We start from the raw sequence: 23,536 nt of genomic DNA on the forward strand, positions 1-23,536 counted from the left end.
GAAGAGAGATCAGTGCCTATCTGCGATTGCTCTGTGGTAACGCACACACACGGGGTGTGTGACCTATCCCGGGCTTTGTCAGAAGAAACAAGTTATAACAAGGATGAAGACAGTCTTTTAAAGACTTTAAGAAATGGCTGGATGCTCAGAGTCAGTCAGCTGCTTTCCTCGATGCTCCGTCACACAGCTCCTTCTTTGCCGTGTCAGGCTAGACAGAAGTCTATTCACTGATCAGGATGCACAATTTTACATGTACACACACGCCGCTACAAACACACGCTCACACAAGAGGATGAGCACAAGACACTTCTCAGTGAGTCTTGTCTATTCTGGGATGGTGTGAAAAGTCTTTAACTATAGTCTTATGACCAAGTACTCAGCATTTCTTTCTGTGGCCCGAGAGTGTCTTAATCATATCACTGAGCTGAAAGTCAGAAAAACACTATGTCAAGACTCAGGATCTTAGTTATAGAAAAATAGGTTATAATTGTGGCTCTGTAAAGGTGTTTTGTTTTTTTGTTTTTTTTTTTTAGCTCCAAGTTTTGAGTGCTTATTGGTTTGCAACGTATTTCAATAACCTTTCAAAAGAGGCCAAGAAATGAGGGATTAGCCTTTAGGTGCCGATCTGACTTTGGAACAGGCCCGTACACATTTACACAACCGTTAACTGAAAAGACAAACATGAAGCTGAAACTCCTGTTTGAACACACCTGGACTAGTATGTGAAATCAGCAGTTTTGTATGATTTTATTTATGAGTTTGTCAAATTCATTCGTGGTCCTCAGTCTAACTCGCTGACTTTTATGATAGGGGAAAATTTAATATAGCACAATCTTCAGGTCAGAATTGCCTTCTAGTGCCAAAATCTGTTATTCCTATTAGCTCTCTGGACATTGTGTTTAGAAATATTTTGCAAATGAAACTGAGCTAAACTAAGACAGTAAACATATCTGAATATTAGACTGTAGTTACTAAATCCACAGGCCTAAACCTCAGCCTTATGTTTCTAAAGATTTTGCTGTGTAGTATTTGCAGCTTTAGCGGTGCTCATTGTTTCTATTTATTAAACAGAATGGTCTGGTTATGTATACTGCACATTATGATTACATCATCTCATTAAAAATTAGCCTTGTGTAGAAGTAAATGTCAATTACATTAATTTAATTACAGTATGTTAAGAGACAGAAACAGTAGGTTCATTGATTAAGGGGAAAGACTGTTTATTTTGATGATTTAGCTGCATTTAAACTGCTCCTTATACGACAGTTAGAGGCTAAACATTACTGTAAAAATTACCCTAATTCTTCTGGATGGATGAATTAGGGTCATATAGTATTGACACAAGCTGGTTTGTTACTTGGAAGCATGAGGGAAGGCCTTCTTAAAAAATATATATATATATTTAACTATTTTAAAATTGGTAAACTGTTAAAAAATTACTCTGCTGTTGATTGGATGAACAATAATTGTGCAAAACTGGCATTTGCAGGCACTCACTTTAGAAATTGAACAATCTGTCTTACGTCACAGCTAAAACACAGCCATAGCTGTGACCTTATTGTAGCTTCTCAGAGGATGCTGATTGGTCCAAACTGACTATGTTTGGCTACAGATGCACAGCTCAAAGTAGCTTGAACTTGCAGTTCTGCATACAAATAGTTGTTGGTGATTATTTGTGTTAAGTTATAATCTGAAAATTTGTTTCACTGCTAGAGCTGTAATTTTATTTTAGTTTCCTTGTGCTTATGGTCCCATGCTGGCTGAGCACCTGTAGGGATTTTTTTTTTTCTGCAGTCAAACTTCATTTAAAAAATGAACAGGTATACATACACACAGCATCAGAATGCAGCTGCATCACAAGAAATTGAGCATAGAAAAAATATAGGAAAAACAATTAAAGACATAAGTGGTGAAAATACATTTCAGGGTCATTTTTACACACAAATGGACACCTGTGGGTGTTTGACACAACTAAACAGCTTCTACTCTACAGATGGATCCCATGATTCTCACTGTGTATTTTGATGCAGATTTCAAATTTCTGAAAAAAGTTTAAATTATATAGCTTTTGCTGAGGTATTAGGATTGAGTTTGTCCATGAGTCCTAGCAGTAGCAGCATATTTTTCCCTGCTGTTGGTTGGCCTAACACCTAACATTCTCTCCTGTTGTTGTCCGATCATCATCCATCATCAAGTCTCCTAGCAAATGGTACTGGAGATTAGTACCTGTAAGTCCACTCACACTGAAGAACACCTTTTCAGCAAACCCGCCAACTGCCTCCCCTCCCCATATCCCGCCCTTCACACCCCCTCCACCCCCACCCCTGAGTTGCCTTGTTAGTCATTGCATGTGGCCCTGAGCCTCATCATGGCACCTCTGACCCTTTTAACCCAACCTTTGTCTTTACATAATTAGGAATCAGACAAAAATCATAGTGACCATTTATGATCTAAATGACTCTCAGCAGAGAACTAAACCTGTAAGCACAATTCAGTAGTAAGACCACATGGGCATGAGATCTTCTACTGAATAACTTCATTGAACATAATGGCTCTGTTCTAAAATGCAGATGTGACAGACTCTTGTTTTTCATGGGCAAACTAGGCGTACTGATGCCCTGAAGACATACAGTATGTAGCAAAGCTGTTTCTGTGGTTTTTATAGTCCCAGATGGACATAGAGAAAACCTACAGGCAGGAAGGATGCACTCACACAGATTATTATTTAAATTTAAGTCACACACACTGTCTGCTGCTGCACCACACCACAGGTTCAGACTGCCACAGTCCCACTGGATTCTTGTTAGATGTAGAAATGGTGCAAACCATTCATTTGCTAGCATGCATGCAGGGAACTAACCACGCCTCACAACTAATCACAGTGAGCAGGGTTGTGAGTGTTATGAGTCTGTCTTTCTTTGATTTAATATGATAAATCTTAATGAAGTGTGACTTAGCAGAATGTTTGTTTGCATGAACATGCTAATCTGTATTATTTCAGCTGTGTGTGTGTGTGTGTGTGTGTGTGTGTGTGTGTGTGTGTGTGTGTGTGTGTGTGTGTGTGAGTGTGTGTGTGTGTGTGTGTGTGTGTGTGTGTGTGTGTGTGTGTGTGTGTGTAAATCCTCAGATTAATGCTCTTCCCTTGCCTGTGCGTGTGACTGAGTAGAGCATGCAGATGAAAGACTGACTGCAGATGTGTTTGTATCAATAATCAGAGCGCCGGCTGTACACACCCACCCTGATGACACATATAGGTGATGTCTCTGTGCCGTTGCCATGGTTTCAGGCTCGCTACAGGAAGGAGCATGCTCAGAGGAGCGCGCCGTCGCTCCCCCTGGTGGAAAATCTGCTGAAGGACAACACAGATGGCTGCGCCCTGACTGCCCTGCTGCACTTCTACTGCCCGCAGGCCATCAGACTGGAAGGTGGGGTCAATCTGTAACCATCCCCCTCTTTTGCTAACTGTCTATACTTTATTATATTGCATTTATTACATGTGAAGCTGTAAGACTAAAGTCAGTTCAGTTAAAGCACACCTATTAACATACATCAAACTAACCACAGTGACTTTTAGTCTCAGCACAAAGGACACGGTCTTCTGCTCTCACTGCCAATCTAACTGGCAGAGTATATTTACAAAAACTGTATTAATAATCCATTAGCCTCATCCTCTCAGTTTTTTATTAAATGAATACTACTTGGCAGCATTGTGCATAAGAGAGTGTTTTAAATACACATCCTAATATTTCACTCTCTGTATTTGATGATAATGGACAAAATAGAGTGCTAGAGGAAAGAAAGAGACTAGGATTCATGGAGAACAAGACAAAGAGAAACACAAAGTCTCGTTTCCTCTCAGCTTGCCCAGACTGTCATTTTTGAAATTGCCCTGGGTTGGGATATGATTGGTCACAAGGGGTGTGTGAGGGAGAGGAGGAGCCGGCTGCTTTTTCAAAGATAAACAACTCCAGTGTTTGACTGTAGTTCACAGGAAGCTCACAGGCATGTGAACCAGATGTGAAAGCAAGCTGTACTTCATTAAGGTTTCTTGCTGGCAGCTTGATTTACTCTAAAAATACTGAAGACAGTAAAGTAAAGTACAGACTGACATCACAGCAGAGAAACCAGCTGCTGTAGTCCTCAGTTGACTGTCCCTGCTCGGTTCCCTCTTGTCAGACATCCTACACATGTTTGGGCCGTCATTATAGTAACGCCAGGGGATAAAAATCCCAATGATTCATCTAGAAGGACTTGAAGAGCATTTGAACATTTTTATCATGAATTATTTCAAGGAGTTTAAGTGATTCAATTGAGAGGCTTCTTATGACAAATGCTAGCAGGAAAAGTAGAGTCACTTCCTTCTTTTCTAGTCTTTTTTTAAACATAAACTAACTCTTATCATGTTCTTGGCTTCCTGTGTGGCCCATTACCCTTTCCCTGTGTATGTGTGTTTGACCCCTCCCTTGGCTGAACAGATATCTGCCTGAAGGAGACCATGTCCCTGGCTGACAGTCTGTACAACCTACAGCTGGTGCAGGAGTTTTGCAGGAACAACCTCAACCACTGCTGCCACTTCACCCTGGAGGACATGCTCTACGCACATGCTTCTATAAAGGTAGGAAGGCCAGTTTTCAAACAGTCAGTGAATGTAGACCATTTTCCTTTCACAGTGTGGATTTATATGTGAAACGTTTTTGGAGGGGGAAGAGCAAGAGTGGGAAATTACACATGGGCAAAAATGAGTCATTCAAGGAAAAGTTTGAATGTGAATGTAGGCTTGGCTCTTACAGGGATTGCTATTGTGTGTGTGTTTCTGTGTGTATGTATGTATATGTTAGAGAGAGACAGATTACAACAGACTGTGTGTACTGGTGCTTTTGGAGTCCAGTGTCTCTATACTGGGAGACTCCCTTCACCCCAACCCACTCCCTGCTCCAACAGAGGACAGATTCACGTCTCTGCCCGCCTCTCTTGTTCTCCTCTCTCCATGTCCCTCTTGTTCTCGTTAAAAAAAAAAAAGTAAATACATGATTTTTCCAGACACAGATCTCATTTCATACTCCTTTGGTTATGGTTAGTAGACCTACTTTAGGAGCATCTCCATGCCATCCAAACACCAGAGCGGCAGTGCCAGTGTGGGCAGGAACATTAAGATTCAAGCCATGGTCCGAGCACACTGGGACTTTCCATTCCTCCAAAAAAATACACAGCATACACAGCAAGTTTTCTCACTTGCACACTGTTTTCCTTCTTCATTTCTCATCCACTACACTGATTATAGTGTGTGTGTGTGTGTGTGTGTGTGTGTGTGTATTGACGTTTTAGTGGCACAGTACTACAACAGCAGGGTGGGTCATGAAGGCCAGCTACAGACTCTGGCACACTGCCCGTCCACCACAGACTCACTGCCCACAGAATCTTAACAAGTGTTTGTCTGCATGCGTCTGTTCATTTTCAGTACAGCACTTCAGTACTTTAAGTACATGCAGAGGAGTAGAGATCACAGCATTTACTGTTCTTTCTGTCCTTGTTAGAGAAGAAATGAAAGCTGCTAGCCTTGGAGCCTGTCCCAGGTGTTGCACACGTGACATATTTAAACTAAACTCCAGATGGTATTTTTGGCAGTTTTCGCAAGGTGTATGGGTTTGATATTAAGCATCTTGGACAGTCAAACATTTGGAAGTACATGCATGCAAACCCCTGAGTGAGTTACCTATTGACTCCTGACTTGCTGTGACCTCATTAATCTCTCCAAATTTTATTTATTAGATCATAGTAGCACCTTTACAGAGGCACATAGGGAGACGAAGCTGTGATTCCAAAGATTCAAATGTTGTGCTCATTGATATTAACTAAAAAAATGAATAAATGGCCTCAAAATTAACTGCAAAGTTGTTGTGGTCTTGCAGAGTAACTACCTGGTGTTTATGGCTGAGCTTTTCTGGTGGTTTGAAGTGGTTAAACCATCATTTGTACAGGCCAGAGTCTTCGACCCGAAAGGTACAGTGCAGCTTTACAACAGTATGCATGCTCTTGGTAACTTGTTGAACAGCTGAATGTTGACTGTATGTTTTCTTATGCAGCCTGTGAGCCTGTATCATCCTGTAGAAACATGGCTCCTGTGTCCAGTCCAGTCAAACAGAGCTATGCAGACAGCCCTTTGAGTCCAGAGAAAATTCTTGCTGAAGGTAATCATCCATCATCTCTTGTGATGTATTAATAATCATTATTCAGAAGAGTCTAAATAAATGGCAAAAACTGGCACACACAAAAAAAAAACTTAACAAGCAGAGCTTTTATTTGGCTTAGAAAATACAATAATGTACTCTAAAAGTCACTGAGGGGCATTAATACTAAACAGTGGATGGTTTTGTTTTGAATCAAGATGCCCTCTAGTGGCTGATTTGCAGCAGTAGGCACAATCTAAGCATAGTACTGCAAATGTACACCTGCTATGCACACACAGTACTGTGGGTACATAGTTTCACACATCCACTGAGTCACTTAAACAAACTACTCTGTGTCTCTGGCAGGTGTAATGAAGAGATCTACCTCCATGTCTTATGTTGATGGCTGTGTCGGGACTTGGCCCAAAGAAAAACAGTGAGCACTTGAAATCCAACAGCCCTGCTTACTCATCCCTTCTTTGGCCTACGTTTCTTGAGTGGACGCATTTTTATTCTTTTTAAAATAACAACACTTTTCCTTTCCTCCTCTTCTTCAGCTCTGCCTCTCGGGGAATCTCCTTTGAGATTCCTCTGGATGGAGACTCGACCTTCCCGCCCTGTGAGGCTCCCTCCCTCCGCGGTATGACGCGCTCAGCCAGCAGTGACGGCCTTGGGTTCAAAGTTCACTATGCATCCAGAGGAGGCATGAAACGCCACCTCTCCCTCATGCCTGTCAGTGTAAATGGCCAGAGCAAACACATACCAGAGGAGGAAGACGACTTCACCTCACACAAACCCCTGGGACGGAACAACACTTTCACAGTCAAGAACCAAAGCAGGTACAGTAGGTTTGTACTGATCTGTAAATAATAATAATAGTATTAAGTGGGCTTTCTAGAAAACTATATTTATATATAGTATCCTAAAATTATGACACAAATGAGCTCTTGGCAGATGGATTGATGGATGAGGGATGTTCAGATAAAAAAGGTATCCAGCATTTTAAAAAATTCCTCCATCCTGGACAATCATTGCAATCGGTTAATTTATTTGGCTCTGTTCTCAGGTATTCTAATGGGGTCCTACCAGACAGAAACAGCCCCACCCATACCGGCCACACTGGCCACATCAGCCCATCGACTCCCCCAAGCATTGAGGAGGCCTTGAAAATTATCCATGACACTGAAAGACCCCACGCTAGCTTGGGCATGGGGGATGGAGATAATGCCTTCTTTCTCCATGGTGCAGAGCCCTCAGATCTTCCAGGGGCCCAAGGTAGAGGAGATGACCTGAATTCCGGAAAGGCACGGCTGAACGACCACGATCCTAACTCAGTATCCACTGATGAAGTTGACACAGGCATCCATGTGCGGACTGAAGACATCCAGAGCTTGGATGAGGACTCTTCCTCACTTAGAGACTATTCAGATATGGACCCAGACTGTGAGGCCATGACTCGGTCATGTCCTTTGCCTGACAGGCCAGAAAAGGAGAGAAACAGGGAAGGAGGAAGCAAAGGGGTCAGCGGCTCTAACCCTGAAGGTGAAAGGGGAGATGGAGGTGACAGAAACAGCCCCTGTCGAAGTTCAGCACAAACACTCCCCAGATCACACACAGTCAGTCCCGTCTCGTCCTCCGGTGGGTCTGGAGGCGGCTTGGTGCGGATGACGAGCTTCGCAGAGCAGAAGATCAGGAAGTTAGAGGGAAGGAGCAGCGGAGGGACCACGCCAGAGAGTTCAGATCTCAATGTGCCGTATACGCACTCACCAAAAGCCATTTCATCTCAGGTTTGTGATTTATTCTGAGCAACTCACAAATCTTCCTGCATTACAGCTTATGCTGAAAAGGCATGAAGGCAATTTTGCATTGAATCAGTGTCACTGATATTTGCTTTTTTTTCTTTCTTTTTTTTCTAGATCTCTACACCTCCTCTGCCAATCACATCACCCTCTCCAGTATCTCCCTCACCCAGAGACCCCTCCCACCTCATCGCCTCAGAGATGATTCAGCTGAGGATGAAGCTGGAAGAGAAACGCAGAGCGATTGAAGCCCAAAAGAAGAAGGTAAACAGACGTAAAGCAGGAGAGATAGATAGCAGTATCACAAATGTGTGTAAACACTGCGTGTCTTCCTCTTTAGGTGGAAGCGGCTTTCACTCGACATCGGCAGAAAATGGGCAGAACGGCATTTCTGAATGTAGTGAGGAGGAAGGGAGTGACAGCCCCCCTCAGCTCCAGCTCAGGAGGAGCAGAAACGCCTTCACCAGAGCCGCTCACTTCATCCAAGGAAATTAGGCAGGGCAGCATGGAGCGGGCGGAGAGGTGCAAACCGGACGGAGCAGCTCCCAAATCTCCATGTGAAGATGGTGGCGGTGGGTAATCACAGCACGTAACATTTTTTTAATTCGCTTTTCAAATATTTTGATAAAAATCATTATATTGTTGCTTATTGTTGGGGTGTGGCAGGGAGTGATAAGGGAAATGTAGCACTTATATAATAGATTTGTTGAAGTGTGTAATTCATGGCATTGTGAATGGCTGAATGACCAACCTGTTCATGTTTGTGGTGTTGCAGGTGTGGCACCAGGAGACGTCGATCTTGCAGAATACACACGCTCGATTGAGAGGCTGAACACGTCTCTGGGCTTCCTGCAGACAGAGATGCAGCGTTTGGCCCAGCAGCAGGAGAAGATCATGGCCATGAGAGAGCAGCAGCAACAAGCCTGGGTCATACCACCTCCTGCTCCGTCTCCACACAGGTACCACCTAATTCAAACTACTTATATGGTCATTGGAAGAAATAAGTTTACCGTCATCATGTGAAAATGTCACATATATCTGTGGGTATTTCCTTCACCCAGGCAGCTCCATGAGTTGCGTAGCAGCAGTGTAACAGGCCGGGGATCAGGCAGAGGCTCGGTGGGGTCCTTATCTCCCATCCTATCCTCCTCTGGTACTCCCCATGCACCCAATCGTTCCCCTGCTGGCATCAAACGGCGACCAGCCTCCTTCCACGCCAGAACACCTCGGACTCCACGTCCAAGTGATTTGAAGGTCACGCCCTTTAGCCGAATGCTCAACCCACCGACCTCAGTGGACAGCCTACCCAGACTGAGGCGTTTCACCCCCAGCCAAACGCAGGTCAGTTCTTTTGCCTACTTGAGCCATGATGAGGGGTCTGGAGAAAGGAAGAACGAAGACACCAAGGACAATAAAGAAAACACTAAGAATGAAAAGAGGGCTGTGGCAAAGGCAGGTGCTGACACTGCTAATACTAAAGAAGCAGCCAAAGAAAAGGACAATGAGCAACAGGAGAAGAAGAGAGAGTTGAAGGGAGAATCCAAAGAATCAAAACCATCAGAGGTGCTGTCTCAGCCGGTGTCTGAGACCCAAGGAACCACAGACAGCCAGGTCAGAGGAGACCCCCAGGACCAGAAAGACCTGGTGGAGGTGCCTCTGTCAAAGCTGAAGCCTCCAGACAGCCAAGGTCAGGAGACGGCAGGAGAGGGAGAAACAGGAGAAGACCAAAAGATGTGCTGTGGATTCTTTTTTACGGTGAGTTGGAGCTACAGACCCAAAATATTTCAATTTCATCTGCAGCATGAGCTGAATTAGGAAGTGACGCACTTCTTTTGAGCTGGAGCTGAAGCAGTTAGTCAACAGAGACAGTCACTCAGTCAGCAGCTACTTTTGTAACTGATTCATTGCTTTAGATACTTTTTTAAGCAAAAATGACAAATAATTTACAAGTGCCAGATTACTAAAAATGAGTCATTTAATGATTTTTGTCATTATAAATTGAATGCTTTTTGGTCTTTGAACTGTTAATCGAACAGAACTGGACACATTTACGATGTCACAAGAAAATCAGCATATTATTAACTCAGTGCTGCTTTCAGTAACTTTTTTCTATGTAAAAACAAAGGCAGAGGCCTTCCTGCTTAAAATTTCTGTAAATTTTTAGCTTTGCAGAGAATCAACAAACTGGAAAGTGCAACCATAACTGATGCACGGCTCACCAACTTCTCATTAATAACACAGACAGACTACATACCCTTATGGTTCACTGTGTGAATCTGGAACAACATGTGCAGTGATGAGCCTGTTGAGGCGTGAGCTGATCAGAGACAGTACACGGGCAAATCTGGGCCAGGAAGATGGGCCAGAACACAAACCCATGTTAGTCCAGTACACTTTCAAAATGTACCAACAGCTGAGCTTAATACCAAATACAGCTATTATTAGAACCAGTTTCTTTCCTTTCATTTGCTGGATTTTTCAAGGGTGAGTTAGTAACGCATTTCCAAACTTAGGCCTTATTTGTTATTTGCACTTAAACATAATATCATTACCAAATCATACTTTCTAAAGGCATATTTCAGCCAGTTCTAGTTTCTTGTATGTGTAATCCAAGTTCCATTATACACCTGTGTGTTCCTATTCATGAAATGCCAGGATGATGTGAAAGGGGAAGAGGACATGGCAGCAAAGAAAGCAGCTCTACTGGAGAAGAGGCTGCGGCGAGAGAAGGAAGCTCAGGAGAAGAAACAGCAACAGGAGCTGGATCAGGAGCAGAAGAGAGAGGCTGCAAGGTCTGTCTGTCTTTCTTACTTTCTGCCTGTGCTTGCTCTCTGACTAGAGTTTGCATTAACAGATATGTCTCTCGGTTTTCTTCTTTAGGTTGAAAGCAGAGGAGGAACAGCAGAAGAAGGAAGAAGAGAGGGCGAGAAAGGAATACATCAAGAATGAGTATTTGAGGAGGAAGCAGCTCAAACTGATGGAGGACATGGATGAGGTAATCAAGCCTCGATCTGGAAGTCTCAAGAAAAAGCCTCGGCCCAAGTCCATCCACAGGGACGTCATGGAGTCGTCCACTCCTCCCGCCAGAGCAGCAGGTGAGCAACACGCAAGCCACGTGTGCAAACGCACCCAAACTTTGTGACACCCATTAAAACCACATCCGTGTGCTGTCGTCGTTCAGGGGTGCGTCCTCGAGGCTTCTCAGTGTCCAGCGTTTCTTTGGCTTCTCTCAATCTGGCCGACAATGACAGAGACGCAGACAACAGGAAGAACAACAGGTAAGACACACACTGCCTGTGGCTCACTTTCTAGACTCAGAAAGATTCACAAGAAGGAAACCAAACATCTGTCAACACTGTGTCAAAAAAACCAGGCTGCCTCTGAAATAAAGAATAAGACCTCATAATTTCAAATGCAGTTAATTACTTTGTTTGTGGGTTTGTGGGTTTGCGTGCTCCCAGTTGTGCACTTCCAGCTGTGATTTTAATTCAATGAAATGTTTCTTGATTCTTTTTTTTTTTTTTAATTTTAACTATAATTCAAGCCTCAAATCCCTGTGAGGATCTGCAATCTGCATCTTGATTCTCTTTTGTCCCTCTCTTCTTTTTTCCCTCTGTTTTGCATGCATCCCTCAGAGGCAACAAACTAGCTTCTGCCAATATCCCGTTTTATTTAAGCTCTCCCAAAGAAAGAAAGGGCAGGTTAGTAACACTGCGACGAGGAGCGCTTCAGCAGAGAAAGTTTATTAAACCGATGTAGATGTGGTTCTGTGTTGATTTATCATAGATTCATGTGATTTTAATTTAGGCCTCATTTCATTGGCAAACACATTAAAAGAGATGGATGTCTTGATACGAAATAGTTATTCCATCTTTCTAGTTTTTGCTTCTGCGATAAGTTTCCTGAGACTCGCGTGGCTGAGCTGTTTCCACCTTCTTCTTTTCCATCTTCTCCTTTGCAGTGTTGCTCTCAGGCTGTTGTTTGTGCTCTGCTTCGCCAGTGCATTTGCTTTTTCCTTCATAAGTACTTGAGCTCATCCCTCACAGCACCCATAAAGACAGCACCGAGATTTGCTTTGCTTGGTTGAACATGCCTTTTCTGACGCTTGCTGTACAGTTTCATCGGACTGTGACAGTATGATGTAATGCAGGACAACAGGCAGGGCTTTGGATAATTGTGTCACAGTGTCTGACCTTATTTTGCTACATTTGTGTGTGTGTGTGTGTGCATGTCTATATGTGCATTTTGTTGGTGGATGTGTTCATAATTTGCACATGGTTGTGTACGTCTGCCCTCTTCGTGGTTGTTATGTTTGCGTGTGTCATTTGTTGGTTTGTACTGCGATCATCTCCAGGCCGGACTCTGCAGAAGGCTTTTCTTCTTGTCCTTCGGCCGGTAGCCGCAACGGAGAGAAGGACTGGGAAAATGATTCTACCACATCCTCCACTCCCTCCAACACTGAGTACACAGGTAGGCATGACATGATACCACATGTGCTGCTTAGATGGTGTGTTTACATTTGCAATAGCCACTGCACAATGAAAGATATTTTACTTTCTGCAGTCTCACGCTCGTGTTTTGTTCCCACAGGACCCAAACTTTACAAGGAGCCCAGTGCCAAGTCCAACAAGCACATCATCCAGAATGCCCTGGCTCACTGCTGTCTGGCTGGCAAAGTCAACGAAGGGCAGAAAAACAAGATACTTGATGTATGTTTTTTATCTATGTGTATAAATACATTTCTTCTAACTCAAAGAACATACCAAACTGATGGAAATGTTTTGGGGGTTTTTTGACACAGGAAATGGAGAAATCCGAAGCCAACAACTTCCTGGTGTTGTTTCGTGATGCCGGATGCCAGTTCCGGTCCGTGTACACCTACTGCCCAGAGACCGAGGAGATCACCAAACTGGCCGGCATCGGCCCGAAAAACATTACAACAAAGATGATTGAAGCTCTGTACAAGTACAACTCAGACAGGAAGCAGTTCAGCCAGATCCCAGCCAAAACTATGTCTGCTAGCGTAGATGCCATCACCATTGCCAGCCATCTGTGGCAGACCAAGAAGCAGGGCACGCCCAAAAAACACCCCAAGTAGAGCCAGATTGGCTGGGTGTCATCTGGACATGCACCATTGGAACAGAAACACAGGAATTAGTGGATTTTGCTCTTTTATTAAAATTCCCACTTTTAGAAATCACAACTGGAATGTAAGAAACACGCGTGGGCCTCAGATTTATTGTTATAAAATCAGAGCTGGCTGTAACACTATGGACAATACCAACGAGCCCTAAGTGTGCACTCGTCAGCATGTGTATCAATGTGCCAAAAAAAAAAAAGAGAGAGAGTAAAATATAACAGGCGAACCAATGCCTTACCTAGTTGAACCACTGAAGCACTGAATGTCACGCCTCTGAACGAGGCCGTTTGGTTTCTCTGAGTTGATCATGTGTGGCCTTATGCTTGTTTTGTGTCATATGAACACACCGTGAGTGTTAGTGTCATTTTCTCACCGCCTGTTGTGGCACAGATGAGGGATCAGCTCCATTGGGGGGGCGGGTGTTTTTGATGTAAGTTCTGCTGCTATGCAGGCATGTGGGGTTTTTTTGTTTGTTTTTTGTACACGTGGTTGAAAAACTTCTAGACAGTTCAAATTTGTGTCTGTGTGTGTTTAGTGAAGTGCCATGAAGTGTGAGGGTTTAAATACCTCAGCTGGTGATTGCACTTACTTTCCAAATGAAATGATGAGATCATTGAGCATGTGGAGTATCATCAAACTGTTCTGGAAAGCACCTGCAATAGACTCTTAATTTATTTCATTGTGATTTCGATGCTTGGAAGATAATTTTAAAAAAAATAAAGTGTCTTGGATTTTATTCAGAGAAGCATAATATGCTGTACGTATATAAGTTAAATTAGTTTGTATATAATGGCAGTTCCATTCACAACGAACAAGTCAGCTTGTGGTAGCTTTTGAGTAGCTTTTATAATTTATCATGCGCGTCGGTATGTTGTCGTTCGGGGCCTTTTATTGTGCTGCAGATGCAAAAAGTGTGGTTGCTCAGTAAGTATCGCTGACGAGACTATCATGAGTATTAGATTAGACAGAAATCCCACACTGTGTCATCAGTCTGTGCAATTTTTGAATCCTCACTGTTGACCGTGTTGCATTTGGATCTCACGAACACTACAAATGTCACTTTAATGTGGATAAACTTTTCAGAGCCCGATCGCCCTCCAAGTCATCCACAGTTGTAAATAGCACTTCAGGACCCGGCCCACTGTTGTCGAGTCTAATTAAAGATGTTCCCTCTTCAGGACATGGTTATTACTTTACTTTTACATTGCTGTTACTTTTTTTAATCATATGTTCCTTCAGTATGTGTTTACACTGTACAGATATATTTTGGCATATAGAAGTATTTTTTGTAATGACATTTACCTGATGGAAGTGTGTACTAATGAAGCAGTGCAGATGTTGAAGGGAGTGTGTTGAATGCAAAGTGTAGCTGAGGAGGCAGGGTGTATAAAGTCTTATGTAGGCTTTAATGTGGTATTGTATAAAACCCAGTAAGTATACAGAGAAAACCATAGTATTTTTTTCCAGCTCTGAATTCATTTTCTTTTCAATTAACAAACGATGCTCAACTGTTCATGGATTTTTGTTGTTTTTCTATTCCTTTGAGCTTTATTAAAATGCCAGCTATCAATAGTACACGTGGTGTCTCATTTCATACCGGTGTCATAACATGTGCTATGTTATAAACTTTTAATGCTAAACGACATTGAAACCCACTTATCTTTATCTTTGTGAAAACCTAAGTAAATATCTGCTACAAAAATGCTCTTGTTCTCACTGTGATGATGATGAAAGTGCTGGTGTCATCACCAGTGTTATCACTGCTGTAGCTGGTTTAAAAATAATTGCTTTGAGGCCCTTTTGAACCTCACTAACTACAGTCTGTGGATTGTGTATAGTATGTACCAACCAGCACTCCTTTTTACACTAACATTACCTAGCCCCCTACATTCCCATACATCACATAGTCTGAGGTAATTTGATTAAAAATGCACTGCTCAAAAATTAAGGGGACACTATTCTTGTGGTGAAGAGAATTTGATACCATTGGTGGACACACATGTATGTGCCATCCTGGAAGAGCTGGACAGCCTGTGCAATCTGAATGGACTGCATGTAAAATCTCATGCTGCCCGCAGTGACATGGACACTAGCAAAACGCAAAAACCAGACAAATCATTCCGGATAGGTAAGGAGAGAGCAACAGTCTGCTGCCAGAACCTGCAGAGTCCTCTTTTGGGGGATTCTTTTTGTTGCCTCTCCAGTGCACGTGTTACTTTAAAGCAGGTGAAACGACTTCATAATGGTTTGTTTCCTAACTGGATAGATTGATATCCCTGAGATTTAACAGGTTTTCTGTTGTACTCCATTAATTTTTTGAGCACTGCACTTTATTTAAAACATTATATATTATTAAAGAAAACTATAAATGTCTTATATCTATATATTGATGAAGAGCTCTCCTGCAAGACATGGATGGACTTTAACATCTTTACAGTATCTAAAAAAATAAACTGTAATGGAACAATAGAAACCCCAGGAAAAGCTCCGGAGGACAGGCTAATTTCACAGGACTAACCGGTGGACATACATAGATTAATAATAAATAAAATTATAAAACAAAATATGCTACCAGATTTATTATAACTTTTAAGACATTTATGTTTGTGAATTTACCTGAAATCTTGAACCTTTAGCCTTAGCCAATTTGGTGTTTCAGCGTTAATCACTGTCTGCCGTGCATGCTGCACAGACCGACCACCAGAGGAGCTCAAACACAACAGGACAGATGTACTGTATTGTCATCATGTTACTGCGGTTGCTGTTTATTTCTGCCTAGACCAAAGAAAATGAAAACATACATGCAGGCAATGTTCCCTCTAAGCTGCGCGCCTGCGCAATTGCGCACTGCTCGCACATAGCGCACAACTGAATCCAACATAAACCGTAAACCACGTTTCAGACTCAAGGCCCGTGGGCCGGATTTGGTCCGCGATGTAATTTCATACTGAAGACGTGCAGGAAAGTTTGGGTTTGTGGCTTTATACGTGCGTATAACATTACACAGATCTGCTGATAATAAAGTTACTTAATCCACTTGATCCTGGGATTGGCCTTATAGGAAGATGGACAACTCCCTTTCAGGAGTTATGCTCACTGAATAGTCAAAAAGTAGAAGGCTTTGGTATCCGTTATTATTTCTTGGATGAGTGTAATATTTGCTACATTGACAGAGTACTAAATAAATGCATATGTAGGACTCAATGAATAGAATGGGACAAAACATGAACTGAATGATGTTAACCATATATATCAGCAAAACTGTGTTTCCTATGAGTTTACAATTAGATTTATTTATTTATTGGCAAGAACCTGCAAAGCTGATGCTTTGTGTCGTTTGAAAGACATTGAAAAACCCAATCCAATGTTACACTGATGCTGTCAGTATATATTCATCAAATACCGGAGACACTGAGATAAAGCCTTGGATATCCGATAAGAAATCAGGTCACTGTCTTTAAGATAACTCCAGATTGTTTCGGTAGTTAAGTTGCCAGCAAGCACAAAGAAATTACTGTAAAGGCTTTTTAATTTCTGGACATGTATGAGTTCTTGGTAATTTACTGACTGTTAACAATGGCCTTCTTTTTAACTTGGCTACTTTTACAAAAAGCACTAATATTTGTTTCGGTCCACCCTTTTTTCTGACACATCCCAACATTGTTCCAGGATGTCGCAGTAGGAGGTTCAGGCCAAACCTCCCTCACAATGTAGCCTTCTTATCGCTTCTTTCCCCACTACTGTTTACACTGTGTAGTGCTATCTGGCTGACCACACACTAAATATACTCAAGCAGACACCACTTTAACGGTGTTTTTTTTTTTTACAACAACATTATCAGGTTGAGATGTACACATGCCTTGTGTACGTTTTCCGGAAATATGGATGGCATTAGGTGACACTCGTGTTTTTGGCTTATCTTCGCAAGTCATGGAGATAAAGACTTAACTGCCAGCTGGAGAATAAAGTTACATTGTCAACCTTTTCACGTGAGTCAAATTCATGAGGATCATGAGTCACAGAAATACCTTTGTCTTTTGAGGTCTTTCAGAAATATAGTACCATAATTATTACTTCTACTTCAGTAATTTAAGGAAAAGGGATAAAGGTCTGTGCACTGTTTTGCTTTCATTTAATGAATGAATTGTTAAAACATTCTTGCAAAAGCAGTGTTTCGAAAGGTAAGATCTTCTTCAGGCATGTGTGAAAGAGACAAAATCAGGCTCTCTTTTGTATCAGTGCAAATCACATCAGCTGGTGATCAACAAGTGAGCAGCAGGGTCTTTTCACTGTGACACATGCTTGAAGGAGATCCTGTGGATCAAACTGTTGCCTTGACAAGAACGTTTCTAGAATTAAATAATTAAATTTTAGCCAAACAGTGTGTAGAGCTCTTTTGTTTTTTTTTTTTTTTTGCCTGGATGTGTGCACACCTCTTCTTTTCTTTAGCTGAACATGGTAACCATCTTCCAATAATGTAAGAATGCCTTTAAATTTTTAATTCAGTCGGTACCTGAACTGCATGCAGAGGTTAACAATACAAAAGGCTGAACAGCAGGGATGAGTTACAAGGATTCTGCTCCTTTTTTATCACAAATGATTCCATCCACATACAAACATGCTGTCTGGAATGAAAATTAGCAACAGAAAGCAAAACTATGTTTGACTCACATTTTTCTTCCCAACCCTAGGCAGCCAGTTTAAATAACTGGAGACTTATTACTGGACCTTTGTGTTAGACTTATTATCCACAGTCCAAAAGAATGCCAAACTGTTTAAGTGAACTCGAATGCCAACAAATCTCATATTACAGCCTTGAAAATTTTACATAGCCTCTCCAAATCTTTCACAATCAATTTCAGATCAATTTGTTTGATTTGTGGTTAATTTGTTATTAGCCCGTTTAATTGGCTGCTCTAAATTTAACATCTGAGGGCAGCAGTGGTTCACCACTATAACCTTATAGCAAGAATGTTCTGGCTTTGAAATTCAACAATTATTCATTTCCAGTCCACTTATTTGGGCTGGGAGCAACAAAAGTAAATACAGGAAGAAGGTGCTGTGCTGTGGATTGGTTGATAACATGTGTAACAGTGTAGGTGTGACAATTTAGATTTTAGGTGTGGACGTGACAGAGTGGAGTTAATTGTCACTCTGTGTTAGCTCTGTAATGCACTGGTGAAGGTTCGCCAGGGTTCAAGTCCCTCAGTTCAGACTCAGTTCGCTCAATCAAACTGGTCCAATCATTTTCTTGCATCCCTTTTTCCTGCGCTTTAAATCTCAATGCTATTCTGTTATTCCACTTTTCAGACTCTCATTTGTATGACCCACTATCTCCACCTAATCCCTCAGAGAACCCCATCAGTGTCTCCAGCTGTATCACCACCATAGCCAGCATCTAGACTGTGGGGGTCATGTCCTACTTCCTAGCATTGCCGGGACTTTGGTCTTTTATGTTGGATCAACAAAAGTTTATTACACAAACTGTCCTTCAATAATTTGTGTTACATTTGTCCATATATTTAAAAATCATACTATATAGCTGCACTGTCTGAACAGTTAATCTCCAAAACAGTGATTGTATAACTGCTGTTAAAAAATGGCTAAGTGATAACTTTTTGGTTTTAAATCATCAAAAAACTGAGTGTATTTTATTTGGTGATGCCGCTGCCATAGACACCAGTGTTCTGCCCTTTAAGTTAAACACTACAGTTAAAAATCTTGGAGTCTTGTTTGATCAGGAATTCAATTTTGACAAACAGATTAACTCTGTAGTCCAAACTAGTTTTTATTACTTGCGTCTACTGACTAAAGTCAAATCTTTTGTAGATCGCACTGATTTAGAGAGGGCTATTCACACTCTTATTAGTTCCAGACTTGACTATTGCAACAGCCTTTATATTGGTGTTCGTCAGTCTTCTCTAAAACGACTTCAACTCGTCCAAAATGCTGCTGCTCGTCTCTTAACTAACACCCCTAGACGTGATCATATTACGCCTATTTTGTTCAATCTCCATTGGTTTCCTGTTCTTTATAGAATTCATTTTAAAATCTTATTGTTTGTTTTTAAAGTGTTGAATGGATTGGCCCCACCGTACTTATCAGATCTTTTAAGTTTTGCTGTATACAAGAGATCTTTAAAGTCTTCTAATCGTCTTTTATTAGATGTCCCAAGAACCAGGTTAAAGCATTGGGGTGATCGGGCCTTTTCAGTGGCCGCACCCCGACTGTGGAACAGCCTTCCTTTAGATTTCCGACTTATTTCGGATCTGAAAATTTTTAAATCTAAACTTAAGGCTTATTTGTTTAAACAGGCTTTTAATACCATGGAACAATCTTATTTTTGTCTTCTGTGATGTAATATTATTTATATTTAATGTAATTGATTTATTTTATTGTATATTTGTAAAGTGCTTTGGTCACCTTGTCGGTTGTGTTAAGCACTATATAAATGAATGAATGAATCCAGTGATCCCCTATGAGCAAGCACTTGGCAACAGTGGGAAGGGAAAAACTCCCCTTTGACAGGAAGAAACCTTCGACAGAACCAGGCTCAGGGAGGGGCAGCCATCTATCATGACAGGTTGGGTTAATGTACTTGGGGCAATTGCTGTTTTGGTTCTATAAAACTACATCTTAAAATTTTGAATACATCAATTGAAATGCATCTTCTGCTATTCTGAGAAGCTTCTATTACACTAGTTATTTGTATTATTCGTAGTAGAATTACAAATATCGGATGACTATCCATGGATGTGTATTGAATGTTTGTACAATACTTAAAAACATGTGGCATGCATCTAAAATTGCAAGACAACTGACAACATAAAAACAAAATTTAGCAGCTAGTTTGAGGTTTTCTAGAGTTAGACCTGCAGTCACGCGGTTGATAAATTTCCTCAGGATAGAAATTGTTCCTCTGCCCACAGACTGAGCCACAGCTCTGGCTCCTGAATAAACAGCTGCAAGTGTTGTACTAACTCTAGATGAAGATGTTTCTGTACGTCTAGAGTCCTTTCTCTGAATCACAGAAGTAGGTTGGTCTGCCATGTTCTGAGTTTCTCTCAGTAGTTCCAAGGTTCTGGCCTCAGAAGGATTATCATCTAACTCAGCTTGAGTCGAGGCATTTCTGTGAATCACACAGGTGTGTTGTTCAGCTGCGTTCTGCTGAATTTCAGTCAGGGACTCCAAACCTTGCGTAGGATTTGGTGACTGAGATTGTCCCAGGTTTGATCTGATGAGCTGTCCAGCTTTTTTACAAACCCAGGGAATCACCTCAAACGTCAAAATCATAATTGGCATCTTTGCGTATCAAGCAAGTCCAGTAGATATTACACTAACTCTGTAATCAAATTCTTTGGTTACTTTTCCAAGACTGTGCTGTGTAACACATAAGAGAGATTTGGCCCTACTTTAAGGGTTTAAGAGCAGAAGATTCCAAACATCAAAGGCTTTGGTGTGACCTCACAGATGAGTCACGGGTTTGAATGGTAACATTTCAGAGGGCTGTGACCAATGGTGACATTGTTGTTACCATGGCAACAGTGTTTTCCTTTAAATAAAAGCTGCTTACAAACTGTGGGCTTAAAATCCACTGGCTGTATGTATAAATACATTTACCATTTAGCCCAAGGGGCGCAGCTATATACTTTCTGAGGTGTATGTGGACACATTTTTAGCCGCCGCCACAGGTCAAAAAAGTAACTTAAAGGGCCAAACTGTCATGTTTTTGACATCAAATCGCGGACCGGAAGTAGGGGGCGTGGCCGGATGCGGCCCGCGGATCGCGAGTTTGAGACCCCTGCATGAACTACAAGTCCGCAACCCTAAACAGCGCAAACGGAATTAAAATACCGGCTTTCGCTATGCATTAGGGGTAATGGCGCGAAGTCTGGAACACTGTGGATAATTCTAAGGGGAAGATTTGCTGACAGTCTTATATGGCGTTATATTCTTAGTTTTCTGGCTCTAGCAATCTTTGTATGAAAGCTGCAGTTCTTTCCCAGACTATGTGCATGGTTTATAGAATTGTAGTCCCCCAGTTTTTCCTATTAATTATATCAATGCTAAAGCTGTTGATCTTTTTTGCTCTAAAGCCATATTGTTTTTCACTAATTAATTTATATTTTTCTAAAAATATATTAAATTTTTGAGCAAACCACTTTTCAAGGATTTTAGAAAACAGAGAGCAATGACACGGTCTATAGTTGTTGAATTGATGTATATCTTCATTTTTAAAAAGTGGTACAACTTTAGCGATGCACACTAACAAGTGTAGGGTCCAGAAACTGCCTAGTGCTTTCATGCAGCCTGAATAACAATCAGTTTGTTTTGCAAGATGTTTCACAATGTTAAAAACATCATACAACATATCACGTATGAATGAATCTGTTCAAAAACTCTAAAAGTGAATGAGGACACTCATCCTCTATCAGACAACATTCCTCTTCCAAATGTCCAGCAGCTGCCTTCCTCACTTTCCACATGTTTACAGACTGTTGTTAAAGAAGAGTGGACGCTGCACAGTGGGAAACATGGCCCAGTCCCAACTTTTATGAGAAGTGTTCCTCCCATCAAATTCAAAATTACCTGTTTTTTTCTCATAAAATGCTACATTCTCTGAGTTTACTTAGGTAGAGTGTGGAACGGGATTAAACCTGGGGTCTTTGTTTTGCTTTGCCTTTGGTTTGGTATTCTTTTTCTTATTTATTCTTTTTTTTGGGGGGGGGGGTGTACTGTCATTTGTTCTTCTGCACCATGAATATGTACGTATAAATTTCTCATTTACTGAGATTTCAATATGTGTGACAAATCACCAGGAGGAGTGACACAAAAAATAACTGTTCTCTCTTGCATAATGTTACATTTCAAGTTTATTTATGTAAGTTTCAGTTTAAAACAGCAATTTCCCCAAGGCTCTAAAATACTTCCAGCAGTATTATAGAGGAGCCCAACAATCCAGTGATCCCCTATGAGCAAGCAATTGGCAACAGTGGGAAGGAAAAACTCCCCTTTGACAGGAAGAAACCTTCGACAGAACCAGGCTCAGGGAGGGGCAGCCATCTGTCACGACAGGTTGGGTTAATGTACTTGGGGCAATTGCTGTTTTGGTTCTATAAAACTACATCTTAAAATTTAGAATACATCAATTGAAATGCATCTTCTGCTATTCTGAGAAGCTTCTATTACACTAGTTGTTATTTGTATTATTTGCAATAGTATCAGAAATAATGACCATCCCTGAACATGTTCTGAGAGTTTTTACAATATTAAAAAGGATGCCGCATGTACCGAAAATCATAAAAAAAGACAAAAAATAAAAACAAAATTTAGCAGCTTCTTTGAGGTTTTCTAGAGTTAGACCTGCAGTCACGCGGTTGATCAATGTCCTCAGGATAGAAATTGTTCCTCTGCCCACAGACTGAGCCACAGCTCTGGCTCCTGAATAAACAGCTGCAAGTGTTGTACTAACTCTAGATGAAGATGTTTCTGTACGTCTAGAGTCCTTTCTCTGAATCACAGAAGTAGGTTGGTCTGCCATGTTCTGAGTTTCTCTCAGTAGTTCCAAGGTTCTGGCCTCAGAAGGATTATCATCTAACTCAGCTTGAGTCGAGGCATTTCTGTGAATCACACAGGTGTGTTGTTCAGCTGTGTTCTGCTGAATTTCAGTCAGGGACTCCAAACCTTGTGTAGGATTTGGTGACTGAGATTGTCCCAGGTTTGATCTGATGAGCTGTCCAGCTTTTTTACAAACCCAGGGAATCACCTCAAACGTCAAAATCATAATTGGCATATTTGCGTATCAAGCAAGTCCAGTAGATATTACACTAACTCTGTAATCAAATTCTTTGGTTACTTTTCCAAGACTGTGCTGTGTAACACATAAGAGAGATTTGGCCCTACTTTAAGGGTTTAAGAGCAGAAGATTCCAAACATCAAAGGCTTTGGTGTGACCTCACAGATGAGTCACGGGTTTGAATGGTAACATTTCAGAGGGCTGTGACCAATGGTGACATTGTTGTTACCATGGCAACAGTGTTTTCCTTTAAATAAAAGCTGCTTACAAACTGTGGGCTTAAAATCCACTGGCTGTATGTATAAATACATTTACCATTTAGCCCAAGGGGTGCAGCTATATACTTTCTGAGGTGTATGTGGACACATTTTTAGCCGCCGCCACAGGTCAAAAAAGTAACTTAAAGGGCCAAACTGTCATGTTTTTGACATCAAATCGCGGACCGGAAGTAGGGGGCGTGGCCGGATGCGGCCCGCGGATCGCGAGTTTGAGACCCCTGCATGAACTACAAGTCCGCAGAGAGGATCCAAGATGGCGGAATGAGCGGTTGCATTTTGCAGGCCCTGATGTATATAGTTTTCTTTTAGTCCTTGAATCTTCATTTTTGTGCATTTTGCCGCATAAAGTGAGTTGT

The 23,536-nt window shown here is 41.6% G+C and overlaps 1 protein-coding gene across 1 annotated transcript in view; it reads left to right on the top strand.

The window, feature by feature from the left end:
* camsap2b (calmodulin regulated spectrin-associated protein family, member 2b) overlaps positions 1–14,782 on the top strand; it is a 39,025-nt gene extending 24,243 nt beyond the window's left edge. Inside the window, exons 5-21 of the mRNA XM_030751645.1 lie at positions 3,287–3,425; positions 4,476–4,615; positions 5,910–6,000; positions 6,084–6,188; positions 6,534–6,603; positions 6,725–7,006; positions 7,234–7,954; positions 8,084–8,230; positions 8,307–8,538; positions 8,742–8,925; positions 9,028–9,721; positions 10,622–10,758; positions 10,847–11,061; positions 11,148–11,244; positions 12,321–12,436; positions 12,557–12,675; positions 12,768–14,782. Coding sequence (XP_030607505.1) covers positions 3,287–3,425; positions 4,476–4,615; positions 5,910–6,000; positions 6,084–6,188; positions 6,534–6,603; positions 6,725–7,006; positions 7,234–7,954; positions 8,084–8,230; positions 8,307–8,538; positions 8,742–8,925; positions 9,028–9,721; positions 10,622–10,758; positions 10,847–11,061; positions 11,148–11,244; positions 12,321–12,436; positions 12,557–12,675; positions 12,768–13,064 — 3,786 coding nt within the window. The 3' untranslated portion in view covers positions 13,065–14,782. The remainder of the gene's footprint in view (positions 1–3,286; positions 3,426–4,475; positions 4,616–5,909; positions 6,001–6,083; positions 6,189–6,533; positions 6,604–6,724; positions 7,007–7,233; positions 7,955–8,083; positions 8,231–8,306; positions 8,539–8,741; positions 8,926–9,027; positions 9,722–10,621; positions 10,759–10,846; positions 11,062–11,147; positions 11,245–12,320; positions 12,437–12,556; positions 12,676–12,767) is intronic.
* Positions 14,783–23,536: the final 8,754 nt, after the last annotated feature.

The sequence above is a fragment of the Archocentrus centrarchus genome, chromosome 17 (assembly GCF_007364275.1).
Source record: "Archocentrus centrarchus isolate MPI-CPG fArcCen1 chromosome 17, fArcCen1, whole genome shotgun sequence".
Classification (NCBI taxonomy): domain Eukaryota; kingdom Metazoa; phylum Chordata; class Actinopteri; order Cichliformes; family Cichlidae; genus Archocentrus; species Archocentrus centrarchus.